This window comes from Mauremys mutica, chromosome 1 (genome assembly GCF_020497125.1).
Source record: "Mauremys mutica isolate MM-2020 ecotype Southern chromosome 1, ASM2049712v1, whole genome shotgun sequence".
NCBI classification, from domain to species: Eukaryota; Metazoa; Chordata; order Testudines; family Geoemydidae; genus Mauremys; species Mauremys mutica.
The window spans coordinates 301,321,427-301,347,630 of NC_059072.1; the positions used below are offsets into that span (position 1 = coordinate 301,321,427).

Consider the following 26,204-nt stretch of genomic DNA (forward strand, 5'->3'; position numbering starts at 1 on the left):
CCACGCCTGGCTGCGCCGCGGCCGCTCCCCGGCCACGGGGCTTATAAGAGGCTCCGGCTGGGGCTGGCCGCAGCTGCTGCTGGAGGCAGAAGGCGGCGGGGAGAGGCGAGAGCCTGCGGCCATGAAGTCCCCGCAAACCAAGAGCGCGGCCGGCACAGGTGAGCGCGGCTGGCCCGGGCCCCCTAGCGAGAGCCACTGTCGGGGCTGGCGGGAGGGAAGGAGGCGGCAGCCGCTGCGGGGTCGGTGCCCTTCGCCTCCCGCCCCCAGGACAGGCTGGCACCGGGGCCGCGCGGTGTCCGCAGCCGCAGCTGGGAGCGCTCGGTGCAAACCCCCGCTACTGCCGGGAGCAGAGGCGGCCGGGACCCGACCCCGGCCCGGCGAGCGACTGAGGCTCGGCTGCTCCCGGCTCCCTCCGTTTCCCCAGTTTGTCCCGCTCTCTGCCGGGACATGGGGGGTGGCCGGTCTCTCTGCGGGGAGAAATGGGGGGTGGCGCTGGGGTGGCTGGTCTCTCTGCGGGGAGAAATGGGGGGTGGCGCTGGGGTGGCTGGTCTCTCTGCGGGGAGAAATGGGGGGTGGCGCTGGGGTGGCCGGTCTCTCTGCGGGGAGAAATGGGGGGTGGCGCTGGGGGGGGGGTGGCCGGTCTCTCGGGGGCGGACGTGGGGGTATCGCTAAGGTGGTGGCTGGGTCTCGCTCTTGTGCTCCAGCCCTGCTACTCTCAGAGGGTCGGGGGGATTTTCAGGGTGTCCGTGTTTCTCGTTAGGCTCCGGTGACGGTCCCCCGCGTCCGGCCCCGGGCCCTGCGGCGCTGCGGGCGGATGCCGGGGAGCTGGCGGAGGTGCTGGGCGAGTTCGATGCCGTGATCGAAGACTTCACCTCGCCCGTCAGCAAGCGCCACTTTCAGTACGAGGAGCACCTGGCGCGGATGAAGCGGCGGAGCAGCGCTAGTGTCAGCGACTGCAGCTGCATGAGCGACTCAGAGAGTGAGACACCCCCGCCCTTGCTCTGCCTTCCCCAGCCCTCCCGCACGCTTCCCCTTCCCCAGCCCTCCTGCGCAGCGGGCAAGGGCAGCTGGCCTCCCGTTAGCGTCTCCGGCGCCACATCTGCCGGCAGTTCAGTGTTGCTTTGGCTAGCAAACCAGTTGTTTCTACAGCTTCCTGGGGGAGGAGCTTTCAGAGCTGACAGGTAAAAATAGCTTTGACTTCTAGACACTTGACAGCTCTCCCCACCCATCAGAAACCAAAACACTGCTTGGCTTTTTTTTCTGCTTCTGTCCTTGTATTGTGGTGTCTGGAACGTGATTCTTTTCAGCAGCATTTGGGGAGAGATTGTACCAGGTTCTATGATCTAAACTAAATGTACATTTCTTAAGAAACAGGTGTCTTATTGGTACGTAAGGCAGAGATTATCTAGCACTATTTATACTGTTTACTTTTGTCCCCTGCTTGCCAAAAATTGAAACTATTATGCATTTAATTTTGCTCTCTTCTCCCAGCATTCCCGCACCTTACTCTTTGTTCCTTCCATCAAACAGCTTGTTGAAGGTGACCTGCAGACGGTATTTTTAAATTAGATTTGTGTCCTTTTTTGCCCTCCTTTTATGATACATAAACAAATCCGGAAAGATTTATGTTTTTAAAATAATTTTCTTATTATTTTTTCCCTCACAAATATCAAGAATGTCAAGTCTGGTCTTCTCTGGTTGTGTTTTCTTGGAAGTCGCAGACATTTCTTGTTAATCCTCACACCTTAACTTAGGGGTGGGCAAACGTTTTGGACTAAGGGCCACATCTGGGTAGGAAAATAGTATGCAGGGTTGGGGGTGTGGGAGGGGGTGTGGTGTGCAGGAAGGGGCACAGGGCAAGGGATTGGGGCAGAGGAGGGGTGCGGGGTGTATGAGAGGGCTCAGGGAAGGGGGTTGGTGCAGGAGGGGTACAGACTTTGGGAAGGGGCTCATTGGGGTGCAAGAGAGGTGCAGGGAGTGGCAGAGGGCTCAGGGCAGGGGGTTGGGGTGCACAGGGGTGCAGAGAGCTTAGAGCAGAGGGTTGGGGTACAGGAGAGGTGTTGGGTGTATGAGGGGGCTCAGGGCAAGAGGTTGGGGTGCACAGGAGTGCAGCAGGGGGCTCAGGGCAGGGGGTTGGGGTGCAGGAGGGGTGTGGGGTGTACAAGGGGCTCAGGGCAAGGAGTTGGGGTGCAAGGTGCAGGCAGGGGGCTTAGGGAAGGGAGTTGGGGGATGGGGTGCAGGAGGGGTTTGAGCTCCGGCCCGGCGCTGCTTACCTAAAGTGACTCCGGGGTGGCAGTGGCGTGGACTGGGGCCAGGGTAGGCTCCCTACATGCCTGCCCTGTCCCTGGCCCGCATCGCTCCAGGAAGCGCTGTGGCCCCTGGGGGAGGTGGGGCAGAGGGCTCTGCATGCACTGCCCTTGCCATACCTCCAGGTACCTCCCCCAAAGCTCCCATTGGCTGCGATTCCCTGTTCCCGACAAATGGGAGCTGCGGAGGTCAGGGCAATGCATGGAGCCCTGTGGCCCCCTACACCCACCGCGGGGCCGAAGGGACATGGTGCCGGCAGCGCCGCAGACCGGATCCGGCCCGCAGGCCGTAGTTTGCCCACCCTTGCCTTAACTGATCAATCATAAAGATGCAGACAAGGACAAAAGCCCATTTTTTTTCCTTTGTGGTTTCCCTTAATGTTGATGATTGCTGGGGAGAATCTTGGTATGCTATACAAAAGTGAAAAGTCAAAGAGAAACACAATGGTACTTGGGGTGGATAAGGTCAGAGGCTGGAAAATAAGGTGTCAGAGAAGAAAGAGTTCCCAGCTGGCTGGTAGAAGACTATAGAGGCACTCCATTTTTTAGAAGCCAAAGACAACCCTAGTCCATTCTAGCAGGAAGACTCCTGATGACTTCATCCTGTAGTTAACTAAATATTTACTAAACAAGAATGTTGTATTAAAAGTATTTTCACAAGAGGTTTATAGAAATACTGGAAACCACTTCCTCCTCTCCCTTCAGTGAATGGTGCTGTTTTCTGGTTTTGGAGGTTGCCGTTTTAAAGATAATTTAAATCACTAGTTCCAGTTTGAATGCTCAGTGCAGAAAGAGTGCTAATTGTACAAAAGAGTATTAAATTAATACAGATAGCATACAGACAACATACAAGCAAAGGATATGGAATCAGGAATATCCAAAATCAAGGTAACTGAGCAATAAAGTTTAGCATATGTTTGTTAGTGTTACGATTTCTTTTTAAAATTATATATCTTGGTGGTTCTTGTTTGTCAAGGAGAGTATACCAAAATTAATAGTAATTAGGAGGACTGAAAGAATCTGCTTTCCCATTAAAAAGCCATGGAATCAATGTTTAAGTTGTCATAAGTAAGTTTAAACCCCCCCCACACAAGCAGACCCTATTTTTTTTAATTGCTAACTTCCTCTCCTCAAAAATATTCCATAGAATTTGCCTTATAAAAACTTATACTTTCTGATTTCCAGTGATTTATAGTAATGAAACTGTTTCTTTCACTAAAATGGTAAATTGTGACCAGATACTTAAGTAATATTAACAACAAAGAGGAAGGAACACAAGCCAAAATAGGGAAAGAATGGGTTAAAGTCTATTTAGACAAGTCAGCTGTATTGATGTTGGCAGGACCTGATGAAATGAATCCTACGGTACTTGAGGAACTAGCTAAAACAATCTTGGAACTGTTAGTGATTCTTTTTAAGAAAACATGGAGCATGGGCGAGGTCCCAAGAGAACTGGAGAAGGGCAAACATAGTACCTGTCTTTAAAAAGGCCAGGGGTGGGCGGGGGGGAAACAGTCAGCCTAATGTCAACACCTGGAAAGATACTGGAACAAATGATTAAACAACCAATTTGTAAGCACCTAGAGGATAATAGGTTATAACAGGGGTTCACAAACTTTTGTATTGGTGACCCCTTCCACATAGCAAGCCTCTGAGTGTGATCCTCTCCTTTATATATTTAACACCATAATAAATGCTGGAGGCAACATGGGGTTTGGGGTGGAGGCTGACAGCTTCTGACCTCCCATGTAAGATCCTCATGACACTCTAAGGGGTCCCAACCCCCAGTTTGAGATCCCCTGGGTTAAAGTAATAGCCAACATTAATTTGTCAAGAAAAAATCATGCCAAACCAACCTAATTTCCTTCTTTGACAGGGTTCCTGGTCTTGTGGGTGGGGGGGAAGCTGTAAATGTTACATATCTTGATTTTTAGTAAGGCTTTTGACACAGTCTCACAAGCAAACTAGGGAAATGCGATCTGGGTGAAATTACTATAAGGTGGGCTCAAAACTATCTGAAAGACTATATTTGGAGTAGTCAATCAATGGTTTGCTGTCAAAGCAGAGGGTATATCTAGTGGAGTTTTGCAGGGTCTATTACTACTCAATATTGTCATTTATGTCAGATAATGAGTGGAGAGTATGCTTATAAAATTTGTGATAACACCAAGCTGGGAGGGGTTGGAAGCACTTTGGAGGACAGGATTAGAATTCAAAATGACTTTGACAAGTTGCAGAATTGGTCTGAAATCCACAAGATGAAATTCAATAAAGATAAGTGCCAAGTATTACACTTAAGTAGAAAAAAATCAAATGCAGAACTACAAAATGGGGAATAACTGGCTAGGTAGCAGTACTGAAGAAAAGGGCTTATAGCAGACACAAAGTGAATATGAGTCAACAATGTGATGCAGTTGCAAAAATGGCTAATATCATTCTGGGGTGTATTAACGAGAGTGGTGTATGTAAGATGTGAGCTAATTGTCCTGTCCTGCTTGATACTCGTGAGGCCTCTGCTGGAGTACTGTGTCCAGTTCTGGAAACCACACTTCAAGAAAGACATGAATGAATTTAAGAGTCCAGAAGAACACAACAAAAATAATAAAAGGTTTAGAAAACTTGACCTGCGAGGAAAGGTTAAAAAAACTGGACATGTTTAGTATTGAGAAAAGAAGACTGAGGGACCTGCTAAGTCTTCAAATACATTAAGGGCTGTTATAAAGAGGATGATGATCAATTGTTCTCCATGTCCACTGAAGATAGGACAAGAAGTAATGGGCTTAATCTTCAGAAAAAGTGATTTAGGTTAGATATTAGGAAAAAACTTTCTAATGATAAGGGTAGTTAAGCTTGCCAGGGAGATTGTGGAATCCCCATTTTGAAGGTTTTTAAGAACAGGTTAGAACAGGGATTGGTAACCTTTGGCACACGGCCTGCCAGGGCCGGGCCGGTTTGTTTACCTGCTGCGTCTACAAGTTCAGCTGATCATGGCTCCCACTGGCCGCAGTTCGCTGCTCCAGGCCAATGGGGGCTGCGGGAAGTGGCATGGGCCAAGGGATGTGCTGTCTGCTGCTTCCTGCAGACCCCATTGGCCTGGAGCGGTGAACCGCAGCCAATGAGAGCCGCAATCAGCCGAACCTGCGGACGCGGCAGGTAGACAAACTGGCCTGGCCCGCCAGGGTGCTTACCTTGGTGGGCCGCATGCCAAAGGTTGCCAATCCCTGCTCTAATCCATTTAAAAAAAATAATTCTCCACCATTTTCAGATTTATTGTAAGCCTGCAGTCAGGTACTTCAGTTTACTTAGAGACCTGTCTATACTGGTATGTTCTGCCTGGATTCTTTTTTCTTGACTCTCTGATCTAGTTCTTGTAAAAATACCCAGCAAATCTTGTTTCTCTTTCTGAAGACATCATTTAATATAGTAAATCCCTCTCCAAACCTCCCTGTACCATTTTGATGAAATTGGAGATGAATGGCAGTTTTTAATAAAGAGGGTCTTTCATACCAGAGAGAGGCTCAAATATCAGATGTAAACATAAATCCAGTTACATTCCCCTTGTCTTTCATAACTCCTCTTACTACGTGTGTTAATTTCCAAGCTATTTCTATTCAAACATAGGCTTCTTCCCTCAGCCCAGCTTTTCTTCTAACTTGATCTTAGTGAAGTTGAGGTTGTAGTGACCTCACTATTCCCGTGGCAACACTTACGTTAAATGTAGCTGGGCTGTGTGGGGACGAATTCTTAAAACACAAATATGCAACAACAGCAAAAGAAATGCTGACAGTGTTTTTTCTGAACTGCTTTTGCTGAAAAATGTAATTCGTATAAACTCTCTCCATCTTCATAAATCTGTCAATTCCACAGCCATTACTCTGTGTATAAGAGCTACAGGATCATGTTTTTATGGCGTGATCCTACAAGTGCTTGTTATGGGCCATTGTACAACGAATAAGGTTAATATTTTGTCTGTTATTTTTAGTAAAAGTCCCAGACAGGTTGCGGGCAATAAACAAAAATTCACAGAAGCCTGTGACCTGTCTGGGACTTTTACTAAAAATAATGGGGGGGAGGGGGCGCCTATAGTGGCTGATAGCTGTGAGGACCCCACCATGGCTGATTGCTGCGGAGCTCGCAGCTCATAGTTCTGGAGTCCCTGCCAACTGCTGCCCACAGTGGCTGACTGCTGCAGCCCAATGCCTGGGGCTGAAGCAGAAAATGTCAGAGATCTCTGAAAGTCACAAAATCCATGACCTCTGTGACAAAATCTTATCCTTATTCATGAACCACAGTTGGCTTACACCAAGATATAACCAAAAGGGCCACTGATTTTTGTGTACTTCAGTTTTGGGGTGCCCAACCTGAGACATCTTGGGCTGATTGTCAAAGGTGCTGAGCCACTCTGACAGCTGTTAATGGGAACTGCAAGTACTCAGCATGCACAGGCTGGGTATACCAAATCTGAGCTTCTCAAAATCAGTGGCACTTCTCAAAAATTGTGAGTCTATTAGTAAGTGTTTGCCAGGGTCAGGTTCAAAGATGGAAAGACACACAACATAGTTACATTGAATGTTAAAGTAGATCAATAGTGCAAAATTTGCTGTAACTGGCAACAAATGCCCTCCTCTGAAAACTACTGTTTTGTAATAGGGTGTGTAAATCCATTCCTCTTTCTAGAGGAGGGGTCGGCAACCTCTGGCACGTGGCTTGCCAGGATAAGCACTCTGGCGGGCCAGGCCAGTTTGTTTACCTGCCGCATTGGCAGGTTCAGCCGATTGTGGCTCTCCCTGGCCACGGTTCACCATCCCAGGCCAATGGGGGTGGCGGGAAGCCACGGCCAGCACATCTCTCGGCCCATAGGTTGCCTACCCCTGGTTTAGAATGTCTGCATGTGGAGCAGAAGGCTGATAGAGTAAACAATGCAGTGAAGCGTGAGCATGTTTATATCCAAAGTAAATCATGCTGTCTCTCTTTGTGACAGCTCTATTTCTTCCAAGACTTATTAACATTCATTTTTAATTGCAGCATTAGAACTATTAAGTATTTGACTTCATTTTTAAAAAAATCAAGGACTTCTAGAGCAGTTAATGTTGAGTAGGGGCTAGCTGTGCAATCTGTGAGTAAAAGCTCTGAGCCTTTGAACTGCATAATAATAAATACATGATTTAAAGAGGCTTTAAAATGAAGCTTTAAAATTTCCCCTGTGAAAACGTTAGGGATGAGATTTAAAAAAATGTTCAGTGTTGGTAAAAAGTCCCCTTGATTTCAATGGGAGCAATGCTAGGCCAATACTAAGCACTTTTGAAAATCTTACCCTAAGTTGCCTCTTCTAGAATACTATGATGAATATTATTTTTATAAAATATTTGAATACATCATTGCCTGTTTTAAAAGGGAAGGTCTGAAGATTTTCTTTTTCAGCTAATTACTATCCAGAAAGTTTCAATTGTTTATCTCATGGGAATATTGTATATTTACATGGCCTTGCAGTGGGTTTTATGCTTTGAGGTTTAACTGTGTTCTGGGACAGCAAAGGCCAGTGAGAACCTTGAATTATTTCACCAAAGTACAACCCACCCATACTCCAAACCCTTCATTTTGCATCTATTTCTTCATCCTATTCTAAGTATATCAACTGAAGGGACTGACTTGGGTTCAGCTGGCAGTTTTATAAAATGGCAAAGGCTTTTACTGGGTTACTTCTTAAGATAGTCACTCAGGGATCATAATTTAACAAACACTGATTTGCCAGAGGAATAAAACTAGAAAGCCATAATAATAATTAGTGATAAGACGGACGTCACAGCTAGGAGTGTGTGGCATGGGTAGGAGCAGCCATGTGATAGAACTTTGACATCAGCCTCTAGCTCAGGGATCGGCAACCTTTGGCACGCGGCTCGCCAAGGTAAGCCCCCTGGTGGGCTGGGCTGGTTTGTTTACCTGTCACGTCCACAGGTTCGGCCAATCGTGGCTTCCACTGGCCACGTGCCAAAGTGGGTATCAGGGTGTATTGGGAGTGCTGTTTCTAGGATGGTGGTGGTGGTGGTGAGGATTTTAAGGCTTACACCTTTTCTGGAGTGTGTCTTTTGAACGATGCACAACATACACAAACTGCCCTAGACAGGATGTTTAGGGGAGGGCAGAGATTGAAGCTTCATTTTCACAGCCATTTCTCTATCCTACATCCAGACTAAACAAAGGCTGATATTTCATAATATAAAAATAATACATAACAAATGGAAGAAATGGGAAGTCGATTGTAATAAATATAAATCAGAAGCTTAGAATTGTAGAAAGTTTATAAGAGATGCAGAGGGACACAAGGAGAAATCTATGGCCTGCAGAGTGAAGGACCATAAGAATGAGTTTAAGTATATTAGGGACAAAAAAAATCCTAACTATGGTATTGGTCCATTACTAGATGGAAATGGTAGAATCATCAATAATAACGCAGAAAAGGCTGAAGTGGTCAATACATTTTTCTGTTCTGTATTTGGGGGAAAAAACAGATGATTGATTATGATAACGCTCTTTCCATTCCCTAGTACAAGGATTGGCAACCTTTGGCACGCGGCCTGGGCCAGTTTGTTTACCTGCCGCGTCTGCAGGTTTGGCCGATCGCAGCTCCCAATGGCCGCGGTTCGCTGCTCCAGACTAGTGGGGGAAGTGGGAAGCCACGGCCAGCACATCCCTCAGCCTGCACCGCTTCCTGCAGACCCCATTGGCCTGGAGCGGTGAAGCATGGCAGGTGGGAGCCGTGATTGGCCGAACCTGTGGACGCGGCAGGTAAACAAACTGGTCCAGCCCGCCAGGGTGCTTACCCTCGCGAGCCGCATGCCAAAGGTTGCCAATCCCTGCCCTAGTATCTCAGGAGGATGTTAAATAGCAGCTACTAAAATTAGATATTTTAAAATCAGAAGATCCAGGTAACTTATTTGAACAAGAGTTTTAAAGGAGCTGCCCGATGAGCGGGCTGGACTTTACTGTTGATTTTCAATAAGTCTTAGAACACTGGGGAAGTTGCACAAAGTTGGAAGAAAGCTAGTGTGCCAACATTTAGATAGGGTAAATGGGATGACGCAGGTTAATTATAGGCCTGTCAGTCTGACATCAGTCCTAGGCAACAGAATGGAGTGGTTGAATGGGACTCAATTAATAAAGAATTAAAGGAGGGTAATGTAATTAATGCCAATCAACATGGGTTTATTGAAAATAGATCTTGTCAAACTAACTTGATATCTTTTTTTTCATTGAGATTACAGGTTTGGTTGATAACGGTAATAGTGTTGATGTAATATACCCACACGTCTATACGGCATTTGACTTGGTACACCTGACATTTTGATTAAAAACCTATAATTGTGTAAAATTAACATGGCACACATTAAATGGATTAAAAACTGGCTAACTAATGGGTCTCAAAATGTAATTGTGGACAGGGAATCATTATCAAGCAGTGCATTTCCAGCAGGCTGCTCTATGGATCGGTTCTTGGCCCTAGGCTATTTAGCATTTTTATCATTGACATGGAAGAAAACATAAAATCATCACTGATAAAGTTTGCAAAAATTGGAGGTGTCATAAATAAGGAAAAGGACAGGTCACGGTTGCAGAGATATCTGGTAAACTGGGTGCAAACAAACAACATGTGTTTTAATTTGATCAAATATAAATGTATACATCTAGGAACATAGAATGTAGGTCATATTTAAGGAATGGGGGACTCTATCCTAAGGAGTAGGGATTCTGTAAAAGATTTGGAGGTTATCGTGGATAATCAGCTGAACATGAGCTCTCAGTGTGATGCTGTGGGCAGAAGGGCTAATGTGATCCTTTGATACTGTAGCGGGGTGTACTAGACCTTTTAAGAATAAAGGGGTCCAGAAGGCCCCATTCCAGGTCTTGGAATGAACAAAAGACCAGAATATAGCATGGTCGTGGAAGAGAGGAAGCTGTCTTGGGGATTTATGAGTTGGATCCTGGGTGGGGGGTGGAGGGCAGTGGGCAGAAACCCCAGGACACTGTTCCTTTAAGGGCCCAGGATCAGGAGCCCTGTTGTGTAGGGTGGAGCAGGGCTCCCCTCTCTTCCAGCCAGTCAAAAGGAGCTCTGTGGAGGAGGGCAGTATATAGACTGTCTTCTTCCTCAGAACAGGGGAGACACTGACAAGAGAAGGAAGCCAAACCAAATGGGCTTAGCTCCAGTGAAAAAGTGCTAGGACTTGTGGCTTTAGGTGGAGCAGACTGACAGAGGAAGAGCTCTGGGTGTGGCAGCAGAACCAGAGCTAAGTATGAACTGTTGAATTACATAAGAACGGCCATACAGGGTCAGACCAATGGTCCATCTAGCCCAGTATCCTGTCTTCCAACAGTGTCTGATGCCAGATGCTTCAGGGGGATGAACAGAAGATCCATCCCGTCATTCAGTCTCAGCCTCTGGCAGTCAGAGGCTTAGGGACATCTAGAGCATGGGGTTGCGTCCCTGACCACCTTGGTTAATACCCATTGATGGATCTATCCTCCATGAACTTACCTAATTATATTTTGAACCCAGTTATACTTTTGGCCTTCATAACATCCCTGCCAATGAATTCCACAGGTTTGGGTGACCCTTGGTTCTTGTGTTATGTGAAGGGGTAAATAACACTTTCTTACTCATTTTCTCCACACTATTCATTCTTTTATAGATCTCTATCATATCCCGCCCTTAGCTGCCTCTTTTCCAAGCTGAACAGTCCCCGTCTTTTTAATCTCTCTTCATTTGAAAACTGTTCCATATCCTTAATCATTTTTGTGACCCTTCTCTGTACCTTTTCCAATTCCAATGTATCTTTTTTGAGATGGGGTGACCAGACCTGCATGCATTCAAGTTGTGGGCTTACCATGGATTTGTATAGTATGATATTTTCTGTCGTATTATCTATCCCTTTCCTAATGATTCCTAACATTGTTCACTTTGCGACTGCCAGTGCACATTGAGCAGATATTTTCAGAGAATTATCTTCAATGACTCCAAGATCTCTTTCTTGAGTGGTAACTGCTAAGTTAGACCCCAACATTTTGTATATATAGTTTGGATTGTTTTCCAATGTTTTTTACTTTGCTTTCATCAACATTGAATTTCATCTGCCATTTTATTGCCCAGTCACCCAGTTTTGTGAGACCCCTTTAACTCTTCACAATCTGTTTTGGACTTAACTATTTTGAGTGGTTTTGTACCATCTGCAAATTTTGCCACCTCACTGTTTATTCCTTTTACCAGATCATTTATGAATATAATGTATTGAACAGCATTGGTCCCAGTACAGATTTTTGAGGGATTCTGCTACTTACCTCTCTCCACTGAAAACTGACCATTTATTCCTCTCCCTTGTTTCCTATCTTTTAACCAGTTACTGATCCATGAGAGGACCTTCCCTCTTATCCAATGACAGCTTACTTTGCTTAAGATCCAGTGGTGAGGGATCTTGTCAAATGCTTTCTGAAAGTCTAAATATACTATATCAACTGGATCACTCTTGTCCACATATTTGTTGACCCCCTTAAAGAATTCTAGTAGAATTCTGAGTATGAACTTGATATTGGGGAGTCATTGAGGAGTGTTTGGATTATTTTGTGATTAAGGACTCTGAAGACTGTGTGAACTCTATTTGATGTTAAACGAGCCCCAGTTAGGGGTGCTGCGAGCCACAACAGAAACTGTGTGAAATGCTTAAGGGGCCTGCAAGAGGAGGCTAACAAGGCCAGGATGCCTGCAAAGTGACTGTGACAGATCTCTGGGTACCCAGGACTGTGGGTCACCTTGTTAGCCCCTGTCCTCAACATGAGGGAGTAGTAACAGGGTATCAGCTCCTAACAGCACCAGCCTTTCAGCCACTCAAGCACTCTCCATTGGGCTATGCTAGTCATGTCTATGCCTTGTGGGTTAACAAGAGCTTTCTGTAGATAACTTACATGATACCCCTTATGGATAAATACTCTGCAAGTAGTGAGTTTGTCAGGTCTGAGACAAAAGTTGTTTACCAAGAACAGGGGACCCTTTGCCAAGGGGTCTCTGTGTCACAGTGACCAGTGACTGTAAGTGGCTATTCCGCTATAGATACATAAACAGGGGAATCCCAAGTAGGAGTAGAGAGGTTATTTTACCTCTGTATTTGGCACTGGTGTGACTGCTGCTGGAATACCACATCCAGTTCAGGTGTCCACAATTCAAGGAGGGTGTTGAAAAATAGGAGAAGGTTTAGAAAAGAGTCACAAGAATGATTAAAGGAATTAGAAAATATGCCTGATAGGAACTCAGTGTATTTAGCTTAACAAAGAGAAGGTTAGGGAGTGACTTGATTATAGTCTAAAGCATCTACATGGGGAACAAATATGTCATAATGGGCTCTTCAGTCTAGCAGAGAAAGGTAAAACACAGTCCAATGCTTGGAAGGTGAAGCTAGACATATTCAGACCGGAAATAACAGTGAAAGTAACTGACCATTGGAACAATTTACCAAGGGTTGTGGTGGATTCTCCATCACTGACAATTTGTAAATCAAAATTGGATGTTTTTCTCAAAGATATGCTCTAGGAATTATTTTGGGGAAGTTGTTATACAGGAGGTAAGACTAGATTGATCACAATGGTTCCTTCTAATCTTGGAATCTGAATCAATACTAACAATGCTTTGCCTAAAATGGCTAGGATGGTTTTCAAGGTAGGAGAAATGCACTCATCAGGCCAATAACTTGACTTTCCACCAGTGAATGGGCAGGTGTATTTTTACCTACTGAGAAAAATAAAACTTGAACTCTTAATGAAGAAACAAGCCATGATAGTACTTGAGATGACTGGAGGATGACAATTCCATTTTGTGGCAACTTTTGAGGTTTAAAAATTTGCTTTTGCTCTGTTTGGGAACAAAAACAAAATCTTTAAAATGTTTATGCAAAATCTCTCTCTCTCTTTGCGCTGGACCTCCAAACCCTTAAAGCTTTGTAGAAGCCAATAGAGCTCCATGAAACAGCATATTTTAGTGAAAATGTTCCAACCAGCTCTAGTTAGTAACCATTGCAGAATGGGTTGTCAGTACTTTGATTGCTTGGAAAATGGAGAGAGAAAACTACAGAATTTTTTTTTATAATTTATCAGTCAAAGAGGATTGTTAAAAATTCAGATCAGTATATATTTATAAAGAAAAATAATTGTGTGAATAGCCCTAGATCAATTTACAAACTACTAAAGCTACTGCTTAATTAAAGCTTGTTTAATTTATTCAAGTTGCCTTTGCAAGTATTCAGTAAAAGGGGCATGTTATTTGATCGAGTTACCTATAAACTGAACAGAAACTTGTGAGTTGACATGCTTTTAAGCCCTGGTTTGAAATATAACATCCTCTATCATTGTGTGTGGTGCCAGGATACTACAATGAGGACTGTTTGAAAAATACATATAACTCATTAAATTCAGCTGGTTGTAAAAGCTTTAAAATGGAAAATTGCTTGAAATTAGTTGTGGTATTCTTTCCGATTGTAGTGTACTGGAAGTGTTGGTATTTGGGCATTCTTCTTCACCAGTGTTTCAATGGACTAGACTCTTGGCCTCAGTGCTGTTTATTTGAGGTGCTGTGAGTTATTTGACTTTATTATAATGCCAGTGTTTATGCTGCCATAGTTAAAGTTGTCTGTATCTTCCACTGTAAATATCCTATTCATGGTGCATGTAACTTGGCTATAAAAATGTTGTTTTAGTTGAAACTTTGTCTACAGGCTGATCTCAGGAGGAAACATAATGTTTTTAAATGTGACTTACAATCTATTGGGCCTTACTTGATATACAGTACAACACCAGGAAGACTCACATAATTAGAGGAGCGATGTCAATTGGATTTTTTTTAGATTGGATAACTTTAAAAAAGGTGTCTGATGGACCATCTTTTAAATAGTGCATTTAGAATTTTGCTTCAAGCATCTCAGAACTCTTCTCTAATCACAACTGTGACATTTCAGGTGGATTGCATTTGATTTGGAAAAGTTGGGGTGGAAGTATAGGAGTGAAGAAGTCAAACTGAGATCATAAAAGAGGGCTAGAGATAAGCAACTATCCCTAGTCTTTTGAATGGGGAAGCCCCGAAAATGACTTTCATGCTGGTAAGCTGCATTCCCACTTAACATATGTTGTTTGAATGTTGCTGTCTGGAGAGAACTGTGGTGAGTCTGTTGCACTTTGGAGGAGGTATCATGGGGTTGGCATCTCAGAGCCCTGTATAAAAGAACTATATAAAAAAAAATATCCAAAGACGCAAGATCTAAAAAAGCAGAGGGAGCAATATCAAGAATTATAGGCAAAGGAAATGAGATGTTTATAGATGAGCTTTGAAGAAAGGTAGAGTAGATTAGGCAGAAAGAGGGAGAAGAAATTTGTCAGAGGTAGGAACAAATGACATTTCACTCCCCTATGGTGGTCAGATTGTGTGAAGTGTCAGAAGCGGCTGTTGCTAATAATAGTGGCTGATGTGCACCTCTGCTCTCAACATAATTTTGCATACTACCTTAGATTACCGCACATTGTATTTATTCAGCATTGACATTGCAATTGCAGTGTTACACCCTGACCCTGCTTTTGTGGGGTGTAGTTTGCTACATGTTTTTTAATGATATTTTTAAAACAGTTCAGTCTAACATCTTTACTGGCCATAGTGAATCAGGCAGGGCACATGAGGACTTCAAATGAGGTTGGGTAACTACTGAATTTGATGGAATTACACAAGGGATAAATTTGGCACACTGACATTTCTCTCTCCCGTGCTTATTCTGGACTGTGTCTGATGCTTCTTCCAGAAATTATTTGTCTGAGAGCGCAGACATTTACCATATGTGTAGTTTGACATCTATATTTAAGGAGGGGAAGCTCCAGTCAGGCCAACGGGGACGCCTGTGTGTGTGTGGCAAATTCCGTGCCTGCCTACAGGGGTGCCATTTCAGATTGGGGGGGGGGGCGCGGAGGTGAGAGTGTCAACTTTAACTGTAATTCCAGGGGCTACTTAAGCAACTGAAAACTCTTGTTTTTTGGCAGATGATAACTTAGAAATTATCTGACAGGAGCACTGTATCTAATTCCTATATCAAGAAAGAAAATTAAATAAATATTAGACCCACTCAGCTCTAATGTGTTCTGACCAGTGTTCCCTCTTATTTTTTACATCCATGTGCGGAATGATATTTTTGTTATGTGCACCAATATGGAGGTGCACTTTCATATTGGTGCACATAACAAAATTCATGTGGTGGGGGTGGGGCCGAGGGGTTCGGAGTGTGGGAGGGGGCTCAGAGCTGGGGCAGAGGGCTCCAGGATGAGGGCTATGGGGTGGGGTTGGGCTGGGGATGAGGGGTTTGGGGTGCAGGAGGGGGCACAAGGTTGGGGCAGGGGGTGAGGGCTCCAGCTAGGGGTGAAGGCTCTGGGGTGGGGCCTGGGATGAGGGATTCTGGGTGTGGGAGGGAGTTTAGGGCTGGGGCAGAGGATTAGGGTGCAGTGGGGCATGGGCTCTGGGGGTGCGGCTGGGGATGAGGGTTTGGGGTGCAGGCTGCTCTGGGGCTGTGGTGGGGAGAGAGAACTCCCCCCAGCCCTCTCCCCGGCTGCGGCAGCTCCGATGGTGCTGGGCTGGGCTGAGGGAGGGGCTCCTCTCCGCCAGCTGTGGCAGGTCCATGCTGGGGCCGGTGGGGAGAGATGCCGGTTCTGACATCTCGTGGCAAGTCACTTAAGGGACACTGGTTAGATTTAAAACTTTAATTTATATTCTTACTCAGATTCTCTTACTAAGTCAGAAGGGACCATCATGGTCATCTAGTCTAACCTTCTGCACATTGCAGGCCACAGAACCTCATCCACTCACTCCTGTAATAGAACTGTAGCCTCTGGCTGAGTTACTGAATTCCTCAAATCATGGTTTAAAGCAGGGGTTGGCAACCTTTGGCACGTGGCCCGTCAGGGTAATCCGCTGGCGGGCTACCAGACATTTTGTTTACGTTGACTGTCCACAGGCACGGCCCCCCGCAGCTTCCAGTGGCTGCGGTTTGCTGTTCCCGGCCAACGGGAGCTGCAGGAAGCGGTGCAGGCTGAAGGGACCTGGTTTAAAGACTTCAAGTTACCGAGAATTCACCATTTATGTTAGTTTAAATGTGCAAGTGACCCATGCCCCGTGCTTCAGAGGAAGGTGCAAAAACCCCAAGGTCTCTGCCAATCTGACCTGGGGAAAAATTCCTTCCTGACCACAGATATGGTGATCAGTCAGACCCTGAGTATGTGGGCAAAACCCACCAGGCAGATACCTGGGAAAGAATTCTCTATAGTAACTTAGAGCCCTCCACATCTCGTGTCCCTTCTCCAGCTGTTGGGGCAAAAAACCTATCTAGCTTCAAGACTGAGCTTGATAAGTTTCTGGAGGGGATGGTATGACAGGACTGCCTACAATGGCGTGTGGCCCATCGGTGGCGGCGTGTGGCCCATCGGTGGCTGCCTGTAACAAAAATCCCCAACTGCTCCCCTTGGGAGGCTGCTTCAGAAATTCACTCCTCTGATGGTTAGAAACCTTCATCTAATTTCAAGCCTAAACTTGTTGACCAGTTCACATCCATTTGTTCTGGGGTCCACATTGGTGCTTAATTTAAATAACTCCTCTCCCTCCCTCCTATTTATCCCTCTGATGTATTTATAGGGAGGAATCATATCTCCTCATAGCCTTCTTTTGGTTGGGCTAAACAAGTCAAGCTCTTTGAGTCTCTGCTCATAAGGTAGGTTTTCCATTCCTCAGATCATCCTAGTAACCCTTCTCTGCACCTGTTCCAGTTTGAATTAATCTTTCGTAAACATGGGAGACCAGAATTGCACACTGTATTCCATATGAGGTCTCACCAGTGCTCTGTATAATGGTAGTAACACTTCCCTGTTTCTACTGGAAATACCTTGCCTGAAGCACACCTGGATCGCATTAGCCTTTTTCAAGGCTGCATCACATTGATGGTTCATATTCATCCTGTGATCAACCAACACACCCAGGTCTTTCTCCTCCTCTGTCACTTCCAACTGATAAGTCCCCAGCTTATAGCAAAATTTTTTGTTGTTAATCCCTAAGTGCATGACCTTTCACTTTGTACTACTAAATATCATCCCATTTCTATTACTCCAGTTTATAATGTCATCCAGATCTTCTTGTACGATATTTCAGTCCTCCTCCATATTGGCAATACCTCACAACTTTGTGTCATCCAGAAATTTTATTACCACACTCCCACTTTTTGTGCCAATAATAAAAAACGTTAAATAAGATTGATCCCAAGACTGATCCCTGAGGAACTCCACTAGTAACCTCCTTCTAGCCTGATAGTTCATCTTTCAGTATGACCTATTGTAGTCTCCTTTTCAACCAGTTCCTGTTCACCTTTCAGTGCTCATATTAATCCCCATCTTCTCCAGTTTAACTAATAATTTCTCATGTGTAACTGTATCAGGTGCCTTTCTGACATCCAGGAAGATTAGATCTACTGCATTTCTCTTGTCTAAAAAATCAGTTATCTTCTCAATTATTAGTAACTTTGTTACTACTTCCTGAATACAACAATTGAAACAACTGTAGAATCATAGAATATGAGGGTTGGAAGGGACCTCAGGAGGTCATCTAGTCCAACCCCCTGCTCAAAGCAGGACCAATCCCCAACTAAATCATCCCAGCCAGGGCTTTGTCAAGCCTGACCTTAAAAACCTCTAACAAAGGAGATTCCAGCACCTCCCTAGGTAACCTATTCCAGTGCTTCACCACCCTCCTAGTGAAAAAGTTTTTCCTAATATCCAACCTAAACCACCCCCACTGCAACTTGAGACCATTACTCCTTGTTCTGTCACCTGGTACCACTGAGAACAGTCTAGATCCATCCACTTTGGAACCCCCTTTCAGGTAGTTGAAAGCAGCTATCAAATCCCCCTCATTCTTCTCTTCTGCAGACTAAACAATCCCAGTTCCCTCAGCCTCTCCTCATAAATTATGTGCTCCAGCCCTCTAATCATTTTTGTTGCCCTCCGCTGGACTCTTTCCAGTTTTTCCACATCCTTCTTGTAGTGTGGGACCCAAAACTGGACACAGTACTCCAGATGAGGCCTCACCAATGTCGAATAGAGGGGAATGATCAAGTCTCTCGATCTGCTGGCAATGCCCCTACTTATACAGCCCAAAATGCCGTTAGCCTTCTTGGCAACAAGGGCACATTGTTGTCTCACATCCAGCTTCTCATCCACTGCAACCCCTTTTCTGCAGAACTGCTGCCTAGCCACTTGGTCCCTAGTCTGTAGCAGTGCATGGGATTCTTCCGTCCTAAGTGCAGGACTCTGCACTTGTCCTAGTTGAACCTCATCAGATTTCTTTTGGTCCAATCCTCTAATTTGTCTAGGTCCCTCTGTATCTTATCCCTACCCTCCAGTGTATCTATCACTCCTTCCAGTTTAGTGTCATCTGCAAACTTGCTGAGGGTGCAGTCCACGCCATCCTCCAGATCATGAATGAAGATATTGAACAAAACTGGCCCCAGGACCGACCCTTGGCGCACTCCGCTTGATACCGGCTGCCAACTAGACATGGAGCCATTGATCACTACCCATTGAGCCTGATGATCTAGCCAGTTTTCTGTCCACCTATAATTACTTTCTATCATTTAGGCTACTTACTTTTTGCACTTCACCAAAAACTTGGAACAGATCATTTAACTTTAGGAAACATCCCAACAGCGCATTCTTGTCATAATCACCTGTTAATCAGTCTGTTTATAAACAAAATTCTGACTCCCTGCCTCAGGGGCACAAGCTGGGAGCAACACATCTCCTTTCTCCTCTGCTGAACTCATTGCATTGCACACTATGGCTGCCAGCCTGAGGCTTGCAATTTGGGGGAGGGGGCAATGCCCCCCCAAACTCCACCTTTGATGTTTACATTGTTTTTTTTGTTTTGTTACTGTTATAAACTTGCCATAGGCATTGGTCTTAATTTCTAATACTTAGAATTTGTCTTACAGGTGCAGATTCACTCTACAGAAACAGTTTTAGCTTCAGTGATGAAAAACTTAACTCTCCAACAATGTCAATTCCAACTCCTACTTTACCATCTCCATCAATAACTCCTTGTAAAGGTAAATCTCATAGTAACTTTAAGTGTTTAAGTTTCTTCTGAACTCTGAGTGGTGCAGACTCATCTCTGTAAAATGTTAATCTACTGATATTTAAGATGTGAACAAGCTCCTGAGTGCTAGTATTAAGACTACTTCAAACATAAGTCCTACTAGTATCTGTGCTAAACACAATGGCACATTAGGTGCAATGTCTGCAATAACCAGTGGTGGGCCTGCCAACTCTATTAGCTATGAATCTACAGCATTAAAGGAAACATTAGTTTTTGGCTGATCTACGATTGTGATGTGTTTTACTAAATACTTCCTTGAATGGGTTTATTTTCACTGTAGAGTTAACTCGTGTTACAATTTGAATGTACACAAAATGCTTAACTTGAGTGCAGGGGTGCTTTTAATGTGAGTTGTCTGGACTGTCATGGCAGATGTGCCAACTCAAGTTGTAGCCTAACTTGTCAGCTGCTGACACAATCACTCTTTGCAGTGTCACTGCTCTCACTTGACCTAGGCTAACTTGAGAGGCCTTAACTTGAGCTACCTTACGTCTTTTCTGAAGAGTGATGTCTGCACTGCAGCTGGGAGTATGCTTCTCAGTGGGGATAGGCAGACCTGTGTTAGCGCTGCTTGTGCTAGCATGCTAAAAATAGCAGAGCGGCCAAAGTGGTCCAGCTAGTTGCTTGGGCTGGCCAACTGAGTTACATACCCAGGGGGCTGGGTGGGTTTTTACTCAAGGGGCTAGCCTGAGCCATGCCGCCATGGTCACACTGCTATTTTAAGGCAGCAGAGTGAGCAGAGCTAGCATGGATCAATCTGCCCATGCTGGGAAGCACACTCTTAACTGCAGGGTAGACATACTCTAAGCCAATGAAAAGAATAGTAATATATTCATGCTACACAGAGCTTTCACATACAGTAGCACCTCAGAGTTACGAACTGTCCGGTCAACCACACACCTCATTTGGAACCGGAAGTACGCAATCAGGCAGCAGAGAACCCGCACCCCCCTCAAAAAAAAAAAAAAAAAAAAAAAAAGAAAGAAAAAAACAAATATTGTACAGTACTGTGTTAAATGTAAACTACTAATAAATAAAAGGGAAGTTTAAAAAAAGATTTGATAAGGTAAAGAACTGTTCCTGTGCTCATTTCATTTAAATTAAGATGGTTAAAAGCAGCATTTTTCTTCTGCATAGTAAAGTTTCAAAGCTATATTAAGTCAATGTTCAGTTGTAAACTTTTGAAAGAACAACCATAATGTTTTGTTCAGAGTTACATACAACCTCCATTCCCAAGGTGTTCGTAAGTCTGAGGTTCTATTGTACATGCTAAAGTATTTTGCCCACCTTCATTTATATTATCTGCTTGTATGGAGACCTACTGTCACATTCTGGGGTGCAATCCAGACCAGTGTGGGTTGTCACCACCTGCCCCACAACCTTGGGTGCCTCACAATGCTCTGCTGTTGAAGCTCCCCACTGGGCTGCTCACAAACAATCTGCCAGCATGCAAGTCACACCCTGAGTGTTTGCGTACAGCTACAGACCTGGTCCAGCAGCTCTGATCCAAGTAGCCTGCCAGTCACACTCTGGCTTCCACAAGCCTTGGTTACTACTTGCATCCCCAATACACTCCCAGACCTGAATTTTCCTAGACACCTGTGATCTGCACTGTCCAAACCTCTCCTGGACAATTCAGATATTAAAGGTCTGTTGCCCCTGTAAAGGGTCAGTATTCAAGTTTACTGCTTTAACTGGAGTTACCAAACAGTTCAGCTTAAACACAACATTGGATTAGCTTAGATTAACCATAAAACAAGTTCATTTAACTACAAAGAGAAGTTTTAAGTGAGTACAAATATATGGTATTAAATTCAGAAATGGTTACAAGAGAAATAAAGATAAAATGCTATCTAGTAGCTAAAACATAACAAGCTAGACTTGGTTTAAGGTAAAATCCTTATCACAGGTTCCAAGCGACATGGTTGAGCAACTTCTCAGGTCAGGCTCTCCCTGCAAAGTCTTAGGTGAAAGAGAGAGTCTGGGGTGTTTTTGCCCCTGACTTTTATAGTCCAGTCACCCTTTGAAATGCAAATTTCTGAGGATTACTCATAGATAAAGTTCATTCCAGCTGTGAGGAAGCAGACATGGAGTCTCATGGTGGGTGAAGTTCCATGCTGTTGTTTGCTAAAATGCAGATTGATCTGTTCCTGCTTCCCTTCATTTGCCAAAGAATAGCCACTTGACAGGTGATTGCCAATCAACTTTGGTGACACCTGGCTAGAGGTGTCAGCTTGTCCTTTATATTTGAGAAACCAGTTTACTCATTTCCCTGACTGTCTGGTAAACACACTGTAATTATAATTTCAGTTTATGTTCATAACTCTTAATACACATTACACAAGAATATAAATGATCAGTGTGTTTTCAGTTTTTAAGTGATACAGTAACTCCTCACTTAGTCGTCCCAGTTAATGTTTTTTCGGTTGTTTCGTTGTTACATTGCTGATCAATTAGGGAACATGCTTGTTTAAAGTTGTGCAATGCTCCCTTCTAATGTCATTTGGCAGCTGCCTGCTTTGTCCACTGCTTGCAGGAAGAGCAGCCCATTGCAGCTAGCTGGTGGGGGCTTGGAACCAGGGTGGACCGGCAGCTCCCCTAAGTTCCCTGTGCTGCAGCCACCCAGCAGGCTAGCAGTTGCAGCTGTCCCTCCCCCAACTGTCATGTGCTGCTCCAGCCCTCTGCCTTGGAGCTGCTCCCAGAGACTCCTGCTTGCTGTGCAGGGGGGGAAGGGAGGGGGCTAATGTCAGGGTGTACCCCTCCCTCTGCTCCTGCACCCCACTTACCCTTTCTCCATATAGAGCAGGGAGGGGACACAGATGGAGAGAGACAGAGCGCTTGGGGCAGCAGCTGCTGTCTCAACTTCCTGATCCACTTAAAAAGACAATGCGCTTAAGAGTGGGTCAGCTTACTTAAAGGGGCAGTGTGCGTCTCTCTCTCTCTCTCTCTCTCTCAAAGGCAAGGTGTGTGTCTGTCTGCTATGCTGTCTCCCCTCCCTCGTGTTCGTGCTGCCTTGTGTGAAAGGCTACATTTAACAACAGTGTGTTAACCCTTGAGGGCTCAGCCGAGTGCTAGTTCACCATTTAGCAGCAAGGCATTCCCTGGGAAATATCTCACCCTCTAACTTCACCACCTCAACCAAGCTTCACAATCATCATAGCTGTGAACAGTATTAAATGGTTTGTTTAAAACATATACTGTGTGTATATCTATATAATATATAGTTTTTTGTCTGGTGAAAAAATTGCCTGGAACCTAACCCCCGCCCCCCTATTTACATTAATTCTTATGGGGAAATTGGATTTGCTTAACATCATTTCGCTTAAAGTCACATTTTTCAGGAACATAACTACAATGTTAAGTGAGGAGTTACTGTACCTCACAAGGCATATTTTGTAGAAAGATTAATTCAATAGTGTGTAGGGTGTGAATACAGAGGTGCTCAGGGTCACACCTACCCATATGTGAACACACATGCTGTATATTTAATTTAAATTCCTTACATAAACTAAGCTAAGGCAATATTAAGGCTGCAGTTGAGCACCCATTTCAGGGAATGTGGAGGGATTTACTTAAGAGGAAAGATAAAAAGCTACATATGTACAGTTTGATTAAGCCATCTAAGGGGAGGTGGGGACATAAGCTTACGAATACCAGAAGGCTGTAAATAACAAAGAGAAGAATTAACGATTTAACTTGGTAGTAGGGGGTAATAATGAGAAGTAATGGCATCCAATTAAGCAGGCAGCAGAGACTCAGCAAAGAATTAGACTGACTATCCGGAAGCTGTTTCTGAGAGCAAGGTTTATTTGATTGTGGAATAGTCTCTAGAAGGAAGTGATAGAAGCCACTTGCAATATTAAAAAACTGGATTGGACAGAATACTAGAATTTATACATAAATAACAGTTCTTCGCTATCAGAGGGGTAGCAGTGTTAGTCTGGTTCTGTAGAAGCAGCAAAGAATCCTGTGGCACCTTATAGAATAACAGACGTTTTGCAGCATGAGCTTTCGTGGGTGAATACCCACTTCTTCGGATGCAAGTTCTTCACTAGCAAGCAGTGGACATCTAACAGTGATGGAAAAAGCTTAACTTCTAATTTTTAAGGAAACAAAATGAGTTTTGCTCTAATGTCGTCCTGTGAATAATTCCCTAAAATAAAGGAATCAAAATTTTAGGCCAGATATCAGGACAGTCTTTTCTCAGAAGCATTTGGACATTGCAGTAGGACTATTAAAGGAAGAGGTCAAGGAATCCTCTCTGAAGATAATCAAGAAGAGATTAGATACTACTGGGAATAATGTTGGGCGTTGTCCTTCAAAATTCAGGTGCTTTGTAATGGCCTTTATTTGCCTCAGTGGCAGAGACTTACATTTTTCACTTATAAACAGTGCTGACCTTACTCTCTTATTTTGCAGCAAAGCTTGGAGACACAAAAGAACTAGAAGATTTTATTGCTGATCTTGACAGGATATTAGCAAGTAAGTAGATTCACTGTGTGTGGTACCTTAAAAATGATGGAAGTCAAAGTATTTACAATACAAAATATCAGCAGAGATGGGGTTGGCGGGTAGAAACAGTATTTTTACATAAAATATTAGAGTTCTTTTTGTGTCTTTTGTTGTGGGAGAAGTAATGGGGTAGAACATGGGGACAGATCTGCCTTTGTCCATGTATTTGTACTTTTAGGTCTCCTTAGTCTGCTTTTCCTGTCTGATAGTGTGATCATACACTACATAAACGCTCTCATTTATCCCCTCCCTCCTTGTATATATTCCCACGTTTTAGCAGCCAAATTCAACTTGATTTGGACTAACACTTTCTTACATATAGCATTTTTTTGGAACATAACACAAACCATATATCATGAAGTTGCTTTGACAGTGCACCTATTATGCAAGCAAGAGTTCTTCAAAACTGATTCAACACAGTGAAAAAACAGGCATGTGTTTCATAGTCCTGTAAGTCTAAATAACTAGCCAGTAACTATGAGTGACTGGTATAAATGTAAATATTAGACTGCTATCATTGTCTTTACAAAATGATTATGGAAAGGAAGTCCATACCTTATATTTTAAATTAAAAAAAAATAAAATCAGTTGATCTAGTCTCCATTAAATATAGACCAAATTTGTCACTACCTGACAATCTGTTATTCAGTTACACTATTCTTTGGCTCTTCATCAGGCTATGGAAAAACACTTCTCTTTTTAACTATTGTGTTACATCTATTCCCCTTCTCACAGTTTGCCTGTGCTGTTCATTTGGGCCACAGTCTTGTATTCCTTTGCTTGCAAACAGAGTGGTGAGCCCTCTGGGGCCTAAATAGGCAGTACAGACAAAGAACGAAAGATGTAACACACATTGTGTGTGTGTGTGTGTGTGTGTGTGTGTGTGTTTTTTAAATCCTTTGTTTCCCCTTCTTTGTAGTTTTTAAGCCTTAGTTGATTTGCCTTGAGTTTAACTCAAGACAACTTTTTATGATCGTAAACTTGTGTTACGATCTGGCTTATTTAGCCCTTGCTGTCTTCTCATTTGTATCTTAATTCTGGCCTAGTTTCACTTATTTTAAGTATTTTCTTATTTACTATCTTTTGCAAAGGATCCACTCTAGAGCTATGCATTCTTTACCAGTGAGATTAAATTGATTAATCTGTAGACCCTTTTCAGAAGGGCAGAGAGTCAGGAAATTTGGTATTCAAGGAAGACCGAAACCCAAAAAGGAGAGTCTGATACAACCTTTTCTTTGGGTTTTTGCTGCTAGGGTGTATTGCGGGTGATTTTCTTGGGCTGCCTGTTTCATACTGACTTCATTAGATTATCTATTTCCTAATGCAGGGCAAGTTGAGAGGGTGAATGCCCCCTGCTGCTGCTATATAGTGCATTGTAATAAGCCAATGGTCCATGGTTTTTCAACCCTGTCTTATTCATTCACCTCTACTTTCACATGCCAACTTTATCTTTAACTCTGTAATGCAGTGAAAAAGGCCAACTTCAGTCTTGTATTACTATCACATATTTTGAGTTCTACTATATAGTTGGGGTTATGCAACAACCTACACTTACTTGTGCAAATGCTTTTGGATACCTAAGACACATATTAGAACAGTGATTTTCTTAAACCTTTACAACTTTACAATCTTTATAACTTTTTGGCTTATATATATTGGCTTTCTCCCCTTTCACATCAGTTAAACAGCAGACAGTTTAAGAAACGGGACATCAAATATGACATTTTGTCAGTGAAACGTCATCTTGTTAAGTGTAGCATTTGGGATCTCTCATCTTTCATGTTTACAGGTATGTGAAGCAAAGGGATTTTTGGCATCATCCCTGTCTACAGATAATTCCTCAAAAGATGCAATGAAGACCTAATGCTATGGATCACTGAAAGCTGCTGCCATGTCTGACCACTGTCAACTTTTCTATCCTGCATATTCATCTTCTGAACATAACAGTAGTCACCTTCTCTAAGCATTTAACTGATGACATCAGTTTTGTCACTTTGCAGCAGGCTGGATCAGATAACTTAAATGTGCTGATACTATATTTTTTCTTTAAAATATAGCTTAAAAGCAATTTTAAATTAAAATTTATGAAAATATATTTGTAATTTTATATAGTTGGAAACTTTAATGCTTGTAATATATTTTTGTATACAAATAAAACCTGAACTGAAATCTAGCTGTCTAAA

General features: G+C 43.7%; 1 protein-coding gene across 1 annotated transcript; it reads left to right on the top strand.

The window, feature by feature from the left end:
* RGCC (regulator of cell cycle) lies at window positions 1-26,204 on the top strand. The gene is made up of 5 exons (XM_045012678.1): window positions 1-158; window positions 761-979; window positions 19,346-19,459; window positions 23,929-23,991; window positions 25,811-26,204. Exons 1-5 carry the CDS (start codon window positions 122-124, stop codon window positions 25,816-25,818), a joined length of 441 nt encoding a protein of 146 aa, XP_044868613.1. The 5' UTR covers window positions 1-121; the 3' UTR covers window positions 25,819-26,204.

Bases quoted from the DNA above. Each gene is read 5' to 3' on its own strand.
- RGCC (XM_045012678.1), top strand. From the start codon at position 122: ATGAAGTCCCCGCAAACCAAGAGCGCGGCCGGCACAG. The intron at 980-19,345 runs GTGAGACACCCC...TTTGTCTTACAG, and splicing joins CTGCATGAGCGACTCAGAGA to GTGCAGATTCACTCTACAGA. The intron at 19,460-23,928 runs GTAAATCTCATA...CTTATTTTGCAG, and splicing joins ATCAATAACTCCTTGTAAAG to CAAAGCTTGGAGACACAAAA.